This window comes from Sinocyclocheilus grahami, unplaced genomic scaffold (genome assembly GCF_001515645.1).
Source record: "Sinocyclocheilus grahami isolate Dianchi unplaced genomic scaffold, SAMN03320097.WGS_v1.1 scaffold1043.1, whole genome shotgun sequence".
Classification (NCBI taxonomy): domain Eukaryota; kingdom Metazoa; phylum Chordata; class Actinopteri; order Cypriniformes; family Cyprinidae; genus Sinocyclocheilus; species Sinocyclocheilus grahami.
The window spans coordinates 359,327-371,059 of NW_015506222.1; the positions used below are offsets into that span (position 1 = coordinate 359,327).

At 38.6% G+C, this 11,733-nt stretch overlaps 1 protein-coding gene across 1 annotated transcript in view; it reads right to left on the reverse strand.

The window, feature by feature from the left end:
* Positions 1-10,261, reverse strand: part of LOC107566061 (CUB and sushi domain-containing protein 1-like) — a 139,073-nt gene extending 128,812 nt beyond the window's left edge. The window contains exons 1-2 of the mRNA XM_016251436.1: positions 10,252-10,261; positions 8,831-9,025 (exon numbers count right to left, since the gene is read on the reverse strand). Of these exons, the coding sequence (XP_016106922.1) occupies positions 8,831-9,025; positions 10,252-10,261 (205 nt within the window). The remainder of the gene's footprint in view (positions 1-8,830; positions 9,026-10,251) is intronic.
* Between the last annotated feature and the right edge of the window lie 1,472 nt (positions 10,262-11,733).

The following is an 11,733-nucleotide window of genomic DNA, read 5'->3' on the forward strand; positions in this document are numbered from 1 at the left end:
ACGGCGGCAGTCATGCCGCTGGGGCTGCTCCATATGAGACCGCTGCAGCACTGGCTCCATGGCTGAGTCCCGAGGTGGGCATGGCAACGCGGCACCTTCCGGGTCCAAGTTACACCAGCCTGCTGCCAAACCTTCACCCCGTGGTCAGACCTTGTGTTCCTCCGGGCAGGAGTGCCCCTGGAGCAGGTCTCCAGGCATTCTGTGGTTTGCACGGATGCCTCAACCACCGGCAGGGGGGCCACGTACAACGGGCTTGCAGTGTCAGGGGTTTGGACGGGGCCCCAACTGCACTGGCTGCCTCGAGTTGCTGGCAGTGCACCTTGCCCGGGGCCGTCTCAAAGGGCGCTTACGAGGCAAGCGTGTACTAGTCCTCACGGACAACACAGCGACCGTTGCGTAAGTGACGTCTCCGTTCCCTCCTTCAGGGAACGAGGGTTACATACGTAACCGAGACGTTCTGTTGTTTGTGTAAATGAGCTATAACAATTGACATTAATTGCGATCTCAAATCAGTAAATTAGCATAAGTTATTACTTCACCAGCTGTGCATAACATCATTAATGGCAGTCTTACACTGTTAAACCAATGTGGTTTAAACAACAGAGGTGCAATACTACGGCTTCAGGAAACAGTTCTCACGATGCATTATACTATGGTGGTTAAGCAATGAGTTACATTGTTGTACGGGAAATGCCCTCCTGAATAGTTGCTATGGCATTAGATTAGGGTGACCATTTGATACATTTACTACTATTAAACTACGTAATTAATGGTGGTGATTGAATGATAATGTGCTTTAAACTGTCAATAAGCTTTGAACGGCTCTGACTGGCACTCACTTTGTCCAGTGAAACATTGTAATTTACTCAACGGGACCTATTCAGTCAAGTAAATATGAAAAACCGAAGAACATTCTTGTAGGTAAAAATCACATCTTATACCAAAATACATTTCAGCGAGCACCCTCCTGAAAGCTAAAATAATGAATTGGACACCCTACGGTTTCGTGGACATGCGCACATGGCAGCTATTGTAAGTACGCAAAACCGCAAGTGCACATGAAGTGTGCCAAAAGAAGCAGAGAGAAGTGATAGAAGCATTGCTTATGCACATGTAAGCTGACGCAATCATCAAACATTCATATAAGCATATAAATCAAAACTGCCTAAAGTTACAGAATGAAATACCGAACCCACGAAGAGGTATAGGATGCAGGCTGTGGGGTGTTGATAGACATTATCTACTCGATCTATGTTCTGATCACCATTCTGAATCTGACAGAATGAAACATATTTGATTGTTTGTTTGTTTAAAATCAGAGGCTCTGTTCTTTATTTAGATTTTATGTTCAGATATTCATACAACAAAATATTCTGTCTGGCAACATTTTCAAAAAAAAAAAAAAAACTTGTATTTTTTTGTTGGATCTGGCAGCTTAGAGCAGGATGTTCTTATCCAGTACAAATCTAGAAGAAGTCCAGGTTGGTGTAGCTGTATTTAACAGCTTTTGATAAGGTCCACACTGATTCCTTTGCTTTGTCCAGTCATCATCAGTGCAAAAACCCCTCTCTACAAATGCACTCTTTGGTTATTTTCCCTGCTTTAACTAGAATACGATGGCTTCACAAATGGATTTTTAAACGCCAAACACATTTTTTTTTTATTATTATATTTATTATTGTGGTATTTTAATGTCATGGAAGAAAAAATAATATAGACATAATAGAAATGTTGGACACAGCATGAATCTTGCAGGATGGGGGGCAAAGCTCCCAGCTTCGGGACTATCCCGTTAGTTGCTATGATGTTCTAGGTGGTTACTTTTACATTTACATGTAAGCAATACATACAGAGATATGCAGATGTATGTTAATGCATGATGTGGACATGTTATGAAAATGAAGATAGATTTGAAATTTGAAAGTGTGTGTTCTGAGTGGTTGTTAGGTAGTTGTTAGGGTGTTCTTGTTGGTTTATAGAATGTTGTGATATGGTTGGTCTGATGTTGCTAGGACAAGGTTTGTGGCTGCTAGGGTGCTCTAGGCAGTTGTCATTGCATTGCAAGATGTTTACTAGTGTGTTGCTAAGGATGTTCTGGGTGGTTGCTAGGGTATTTACAGAATATTGTTGTATACAGTGATTTGCAGCGACTGGAAATCATTCATTTTCAATGAGTGACAGCAATGGTTGCTGTTGCTCATAGAAAATAAATGGCTTCCCGTCGCTGCAGATCATTGTGTTATGTGGGCATGTGCAGTGATGCGGTAAAGTTGAGCAGCAGTTGCAGTTGCAAATGAGCAGCAGTTTGAACGGAGATTTGAAGTTTTGCCAGGTGGTTACTAAAAGCTTCTGTGGTTGTTGGGCAGTTGTTAGGGGGTCCTGGGTCGTTTCTAAAGTGTTGCTACATGGTTTGGTATGTTGTGTGTGTTAATGCCACCTTGTTGTTAGATTAATTTATAACCAAATTAGCCCGAATATTTAATAATCAAATATGCAAAGGGTTGCTGCAAACCTTACAGGTGTTTTTATCTCTTTGAACATCTGAGGAGTTTTGTAGGTGTTGATTCTGTCAAAGTGCATTTAAGGCAAATCATTTCAATTGGTGGCCATCTTGTTTTAGTAAAAAGAGCAAGAAAGAATAAAAGAAAGAAAATTATTTTATTTTTTTTATCCTCTGTGGTTTGCTTTACAGCTTATTCTCATTATAACCAAAAGATCAAGGAATTATTTTACAAACATTAGCTGTGTCTGATTTAGAAGGCTGCACCCTCCGGAGGTCGAATCCTCTGGAGGTCACATCCTCTATAGGATGCATATACGAAGTGTCCTCAACCTAGAATTAAATGAGACGGCCTTCGTAGGACGGGCGGAAAAGGAAACCGGAAGTATCACGTTGCTATGCCAACACATTTAGAGCATCGTTGCGCTCTCACACCACTTAAATGAAGGAAAATTATTTCTAAATTTGGAAAGTAATTTAAAAAAAATGGTTTTGCTTGTTTTATTTTGTTCAATGTTTGAGGAGCTGCAGCGTACGTACAGCAGGCATCTATTAGAGAAAAAAAGGAGGAGGTTATTAAAAACAAAGTTTATCCGTTTTGACCGAGGCGAATTAAGGTAAGTTGTAAACACCACATCTGCGCTTGTGTGTACGTTACATCTGCCGGCGCCGGCATTTTTCAAATTAACAACGGTTGTTCACGGCGACGCAAAGAATTGTGGGTTATCTGTAGCAGCGAAGGATACACCTCATGCACCCTCCGAATTCCTGTGAAAGAAGGTCGCATTCGAAGGTCGCATTCGGAGTGTCCTACTTGCTTTTCTGAAATGAGACAGTCTCGATGACGTATGCAGCCTTCGAATGCGACCTCCGGAGGACGCAGCCTTCTAAATGAGACACAGCTATTGTCATGTATTAAATTGCAATCCTGTTTGCTCTACTTTTATTCTTTCTTTCTTTTCTTTTTTTCAGAGCCCCTGGCATATCATAGGGATATGAATATTAGTGATTTCTTGGTTAAGGCTGATATGTTTATTGCTATAAAAATGATGGGTGACTGAATGAAAGTACTTTTTTTCCAATGACAAAGTTTTACTGCATGTAAGAATGACAGTAGAAAGGCACATGCATTTAAGGGTTATACAATGGGTTGTGTATATAATATTGCACAATCATCATTCATATATCATTCATATTTTTATATATAAAGCAGTTGTCTGAGGGGACTGTCTCTCTTTCTTTCTTTCTCTCTCTCTCTCTCTCTCTCTCTATATATATATATATATGATATCACCTGACAAAAGTGCACAGTACAAAGACAAAACTTTTTCAATATCACATCATCATCAGTATGTGATATTGAAAAAGTTTTGTATTTGCACTGTGCACTTTTGTTGGTATGCACTGAGCGTCCGAATATACTTTTTGAATATTATTTTATTTATTTATTTATCTTTTCCCTCTGAGGACATTGTGTGTGGGCTACTAAAATGTATCTTACTTGTTTTCCTACAAGTGGTTGGTCTCCTGCTGTGTCTGATTGAACATGAGCCTGTTTATTACAGTCATGTGTCTGTGCGTAGCACATGTGCATTGTACGTATGCATCTGCTTGTATGGCTTAACTGATGAGAGAGCATCACACCCCATTAACACCTAAATGATCTTGTTAAAGTCATTATCCTGGCCTAAAGCTCCTGTATTTTAGCTATGCTTTAGAACATAGTGCATTGTGTAGCGCTGGAGGTCGACACAATGGATAAACGAAGTGATGGCGTGCTGCCTCTCCTTGCTGAAGGTGACATAAATAACAGATTTCGGAGACTAGAAATAAACTGAAGTGACAGACAATATGATGAAATGGCCCGTAAAACAGCAACATTTGCTTCACATCTCCTTTGGTTTTCAGAACGAATTCCAATTGTGCCTACAGCACTCTTTTCAAGCCATCGCCCACCCCGCAAAGTGAAACCCAGATACGTTTGTTCATCTGCTGTCACCCCCCAATCAAATCTGACTCATTCTCCCTGGACTACTTGGAAGCACCCACTTTGGCTAAAAGGTCATAAGTACTCAGCAAGCCATTTACCTCATTAGCTGTAAGCATGGGCTATTGATAAAAGGAAGCTGCAGCGGCAGTGTATAAATGCATCACAATTGGCTCACAGTCTCTCGTCTAGTTCGTCTAACCTTACACCTCGGCATTAAAGAGCTCTGGCTGAGGACAAATAAAAGGATTAACCTCCACAAACTACTTTGTGTGAATCAATGCACCATGACCACCACAAAATACTTCTGTATATCACTGATTAGTGCATGACTTCTGACTGATGAACAAGAAGAATATTGATAAATATGGGGTCCAAAAATCAGAGATGGCTTTGAGACTCTGACATTCCACATACAATTTAAAGGGATAGTTCACCCAAAAATTAAAATTCTGTCATTTACTCAACCTCATGTCATTCCAAACCCATTTGATGCAATACACAAATTAAGATATTTTTAATTAAACCTATGAGTTTGGAATGATATGAGGGTGAGTAAATGATGGCAATTGTCTTTTTGTTTTTTTTGTTTTTTTAAGTAAAAATTTGATGGACAGCAAATATAATCTAAATGTAAAAAAGTGCAATAAACATTAACAATTATCCAGTATGTGAGGAATAATTGAAAACGGGCTGTTGAATTATTAGAAAAATAACTGCGCACACACTCGAGGTGGTAATGGTTATATAAACTGAAAAGAATGCCAGTGACCCTATTATGCTGCTTAACTAGACTATCCACCAAGACTTCTTTAGTTGACCAGCTACACCAGAAAGACCACCCTGGTCAACTAGTTTCACTCGTTATGTTTCACTGTTCAACAGGATTGCTATGCGGTCCACCAGATAGACAAGGACCAAACCAGCACTAATCACAACTACAAAAGTAAAGTTCAAGGCAAACTTTGAAGGTTGGACTGGCAGCCTTGCCTAGAAGTTTTAAAAAGTCTGAAGTCTGAATGTCAAATGAGCCTTTGAATACTTTGTCAGTTTGAAGAGGGATCAGATGTTTGATGAGACGTAGGCCTTGTCGTGTGGTTGTGAATGTGTTCTGAGCAGTTGCCAGACATTTGTTGGGGTATTTCCAGTTTCTAGAAAAATGTAATAAATCAACATGCTTCTGATTTCAACAGAACTGCCTAACTAAAACAGAAAAGCTGCACAGTTGAACTGCAATTGACTCCAACACACCATTATAAAAAAAAAGTTTTCCCTGCTACCATGCCACTACATTATTAAAATAAATAAATAAATAAAACCCTGGTACCGTTATTTAAAGAGGCTGATATCGACTGACCCAGGCTGTCTAACCTCTCCATGATCCAGTTGTCTTTGGTAGACATACTCACTTAACTAATAGAGGAGCCGGAGGGGATTCTTAGCAGGCAGAAAACTAATGGATTGTGTGAACGTTGGCTTGCGTACACTCTGTGCGGATGATTAAGATCAAATAAAGCATCTCTCATGACACAATCAGATGATTATGTTAGCTCAACAATGAGCTGTGTAGGAATATGTCTCTACCCCACAGTTACAGCTCATGCATAAAGATGGACGAAGCAACGTGCTGGAAATTCCATCAATGAGGACAAACAAAATGTTCCTGGAGTGCAAAAAATGAGGCTGTCTCGCAAAGGGCATCAGCAGCTTTCCATCTCCATCAAAAGAGGTTAAATAATCAGCGGATGCTACTGAGGTGCAAAAACCCTTGTTTGACCTTTGGATTGGGGTCAATGATGCTCACTGTACGTTCATATCTATAACCTGGTGTTGTATTTGAACACGCTGGGTTCAGAGGGAGCACATGCTTCTTCTGACATGATTTGAGCAATTACTATAAAAACACTGGGAATTACATAACAGTGAAGTGTGTGAATTCTGCGCTGCTAGCGGCACAAAACAGAATTACAATCTGTTTATTTGAGCGAACCAACTGGACTGGACATAACAACCCTGACTCAACCATGGCAGGTTGGGGGATGGGCATTGGAAATATGTTTGTGTTTGTGCAATTGTGGTTGATGGTATTATTGAACCACATCGATTTGTACTTCACTGGATATGATGAATTGTTGAAATATCTTTAAGGTGCAACATGAAATTTGGGTAACACTTTAGTTCAGGGACCAATTCTCACTACTAACTAGTTGCTTATTAGCATGCATATTACTAGCATATTGGCTGTTTATTAGTGCTTTTTAATGTCTTATTCTGCATGAGCATATTTTAGATTCCTTAACCCTACACTGTAAAAAATTCTTGTGATTTTAACAGTAAAAGACTGTAAAAATGCTACAGTAAAACCCTGTTAACTGGTTAACAGTAAGTTTCCATACTATATACGGTGAATAAATGTAATTACATTTAATGTAATTTCACAGTAAAATACTGTTAAAAATATGGTTTTTGGAAGTGAAAAAGAAAAAGTCATTGTATAATTTACAGTGAAAAACCGCAAATTGACACTCCCAGAATTCCCTGCATGACACTTCATATTTGATGTTTTTTTTGTTGAAATTTTTTTACAGTGTACCCCATAGCTAAATTTAACAACTAACTCTTCATAAGCAGCAAATTAGGAGTTTATTGAGGTAAAAGTCATAGTTAATATTTAGTTAATAGTGAGAATTGGTCCCTAAACTAAAGTGTGATTCATTCATTCATTCATTCATTCATTTGATTATCCTGGTGGGTGAAACAGAAAATAGAAGCATATATAGTGATTTTTCATTCATTTGATTAAAATAAAATAAATAAATAAATAATATATACTGTATGTATAACGTTGTTTTGATGACTTTTCCAACTCTACAAATCACATATTAACATTACCTGATATGTCCATGCTTTGCCTGAATATTTGACCAAAACACAGGTTTGAAAAAAAGAGAAACAGAGGGGGAAGTTGAAAAAAGGAGAAAGGTCTCGGGTTGACAGCAAATGTGGGAATGAGTGGCACTTGTCACCACTCAGGCTCTCTAATCTGTCACTGAGAAACAAAGACCTAGGCGCTGCTCTTTTGAAGGCCTCTGTCCCCGTCTGTCTCTCTCTGTGTAAGCAAATGGGAGCACCAGATGGTTTTTCCAAACCCAATGAATATTGGCTGGGTACTGGCAGTGTGTCAGAGTAGAACTATACATGTAACAAAGGCCTAATCAATTAACTCTCAAGATCGCAAAAAACAAAAGGAATACTGTCTCTGATAAGGAGGCTGCTGCTAATTTCTGTAGACAAAGCAGTGCTTAATCAAATTAACACGCGTCAATACTTTGAATTGAAAACTGCAGGAAAAAAGGCTAATTCAAGGTTCTAAAATCAATAAACTACCAACCAATCTGTGGAGGGGGAAAAAAATAATAATAATAATGGTAACACTTTATTTTAGGGTCTCTTACCTAGTTAATTATTAGCATGCATATTACTAGAATATTAGTCATTTATTAGTACTAATTAAGCACATTTTAATGCCATATTCTACATGACCTTACTCTATATCCCTAATCCTACCCAATACCTAAACTTAACAACTACCTTACTAACTATTAATAAGCAGCAAATTAGGAATATATTGAGGGAAAAGTCTTAGTGAACTTAGTGAATAAGTGTTCCCTATTCTAAAGTGTTACCATACTAGTATAACTACTACTACTAACAATAATACTAATACTACTACTACTACTAATAATAATAATAAAGCAATAATTACAACTTTCCAGATTTGGTGGGCATTATTAAAATGGGAAGAAAGTATGCCATTGTATGAATAATGAATCATGGTAATGGAACAGGAAAAATGTTTATGAATTAAATATTCATAATGTCTATTTTTTAAATAATCCAGTGAATTAAATACTCGAAAAACAAAAGGAACACATGTCAGTTGTGTCAGTTGAAATGTATGTTAAAGGTATAGCTCACCCAAAAATGACAATTTTGTCAACTTTTACTCACCCTCATGTCGTTCCAAACCTGTATGAGTTTCTTTTTTTATGTTAAACAAAAAAGAAGATATTTTGAAGAATGCTGTTAACCAGACAGTTGATGGTCCCCATTGACTTCCATAGTATTTATTTTCCTAGTATGGAAGTAAATGGGGACCAATAACTGTTTGGTTTTTCAAAATTCTGGTTTTGGAACGACATGAGGGTGAGTAAATGATGACCAAATTTTCATTTTTGGGTGAACTATTCCTTTAATGAGTTGCCTCATTGCTCAAAAAATCTTTTAAACTTCCATTTAACACTTAATGCCTCTGTACGGAAGCTGAATTTTTCAGGTCCTACCTTTACACGTAGGCAGAGCTTTGTCCCATACAGGTTTCCCATCAGTCCCCATGATGCAGGTGAGAGTAGGTGGTCCCGCAATGGTGTAACCAGAATCACACTGGTATGTCACAGTTGATCCCAGCTTGTAGTCCATTCCCAGTCGAGTTCCGTTCATTATGTTCCCTGGGTCGAAGCATGCTTCTCGTGGCTTTTCTGTAAAATAATAATAATAATAATAAAGTTTTAAAATTGCACAAATGATGTATGAAGCACATACAATTTATTTCAACTAATGGATGCCCCGTTCTGTCTCTGACATAGTCCACATGTCATTTCTGACAATAAGACAAATTGATTTTGAATGTTTGCTTTGTCCACAGATGTCTCCGGGGAAGTGTTAGAATGTTGCAGACTGCAGTTATAGGTTTCAGCTTGTCTCACCGTGAATCTTTAACAACTGCCACCTTCCAGCATCCCCAAAGTTCTCTAAACACGCCTGTCCATAAATGCTGATGTCAGTAATTTGATCACGTGATTTTTAATTGATTGACAGCCCTTGTACCTGTAATTCAACAGACCCTGAACAAAATTAATCAGATGCACAATCGTATCCCGCATTTGCGTTCCATGCTGGCCATTTCAAGAGCTGAGACAGGTAACAGACAGAAGGAAAAAGCGAGATCGACAGTGAGTGTGAAGAGGGAGCAGACAGTTGCTTGAGGGCATCGGGCATTAAAGCGAACTAACACCAGGGGAAAGGCAGGTGAATGTGCTGGGGCAGCAGAAGATGGTCTCTGTCCTTCTGGCACCCGACACAGGGAGAAGGACAGTTAGAGAAAGCTCCGGAGGTGGTGCTTGGAGAGGCTGCCAAACAACTTGACAGTTAAACAGCTATCTGCCGAGCCTTAGGGACCTGAGAAAGTGGGAAGGAGGAGGGGAAGATTCTATCTGCAAAATTGCAAGTGTGCAACACAATCTTCCTCGTTTCTACAACAACAGAGGAACAGTGAGTGCACCTGGAGTGCACCACACAGACTAAAAGGAACAGGCCCTAAAATTAATATTCTGTCATCATTTGTAGCACACATGCTCACCCTGACATGCATATCCATCATGAGATTGTCCACTTTCACTGCCACCACCATATATATCAGATTTATTAACTCCTTATTACCAGGCCCAAATGAGATGTGTGGACATTCTTTTTTTTCTGAATTGAATTTTGCAAAATGAAATTAAATGTGATTAAAAATAAAATGTGTCAAGATTACCAGCCACATATTAAAGGGTACAGTTCACCCAAAACTGACCACATTTTTATCATTCATTATAACATTTATTCATTAAAAAAAAGAAAAAAAAGGAGTTTGGTTAGGAAGATTGTGGGTCCATAAATTAGAAATGAATCATAAATGAAACTAATACAACGACATTCATACCTCTGTACATGTTTTTAAGGGCCACTAAAATGTATATTTTATATTAAGGGCCACTATATTTATATTTCTCGGTTTATCAATCTGTTCTGTTACTTCTGTGTGTTGCTCGTCAACCACGTTCCTTTGTTGGAACCACAACTGTTTCTGAGGAACTACACTGTTTGGTGGAAGAATACTGTTTTTATTAATATCATTACTTTATTTGCTCTGTTTTATTCTGTGAAACCTTACATAACCTTACGTATATGGAATAACCATTTTATAAAAGCAGTAAGCCTCGTGAAGCCGTGGTTTACAGTGAATTTATAACAGCTCCGCTTCGCGTCGTGCCTAACAATGCCCCTTAGCTGTTATAAATTCACTGTAAACCACGGCTTCTTGGGGCTTATTGCTTTAATTTGTTGTTTCTAATATTGGGATGATGATATCTTGAGCTACAGATGGCACACACAGCCAGAAACAAAACTTATGTCTCACTAATGAGCTAGACTTTCGGAAGAAATTACACACTTCACCTTTAAACTGAAGTCAGAAGAAGAAATGCAATGAAACACTATCAATAATATAATCAATACAGCAAAATTGGGTCTTCCACCAGGATTTCAATCACTGCCGTGACGTGAAGCAAAGAGTTTCTTATCAGGGTAGTGGACACAAAACACTACCACAAGAGACTACTCCTTTCACGGTAAAAATCAAACTCCCATGCGTCACTCAGTTTCCCGATAAACACAGGGCAAACCTAATGCCACGACATGAAAGTGAAATACTGAAGCATTGTGGGATGTTGAGACCATCAACAAAGCAATGTAATACATTGGCAAGCAAGCTTTTAAAATGTACTGGGTTTATGTGGAACAAAGACAAAAGGTCAAAGTCAGAGTTCATCTACACTGTGCAATAGGCTGCAATTAAAATAATTGCAATTAAAATATTCAACAATCCATGAACTACACATTTACTCAGCCATAATCATCATATAAAAAGTGCAGCTAGAAGTGGAAATGATTTCAGAGAGGTGCATAGCATGTTAGAGACGGTGCATTGTCAACATCGCATGCCCTGATTTTCAAAATACAAACTCACATTCTTTTTAAAAATTAAAAAAAGCATTTACAAAGAGCAACTGGCAAAACCTGCTCTTCCCATGGGGAACAGTGCCAGGTATTCACTGTGAAAGGTTAATAGTATTACTCAAGGAAGCGCAACATATAACTCAATACCACTTAAGAGCTTTTTTTGATTAATCACAGGAAAGTTGCACCCTTGCGAATCATTTAACATATGCTCTTTCACTAATGCATGAATTTAGTACTCCAGGGGTGTGTTTCCCGTACAGCAAAGTCACTCACTGATTAACTACCACAGTGTGATGCATCGTTGTTGAAACTAACTAGCTAGTCATAACTGTTTCCTGAACATGGTCGCATCTCAGTCGATTGAACCACATTGGTTCAACAGTATAGGGCCATTGTTAACGAG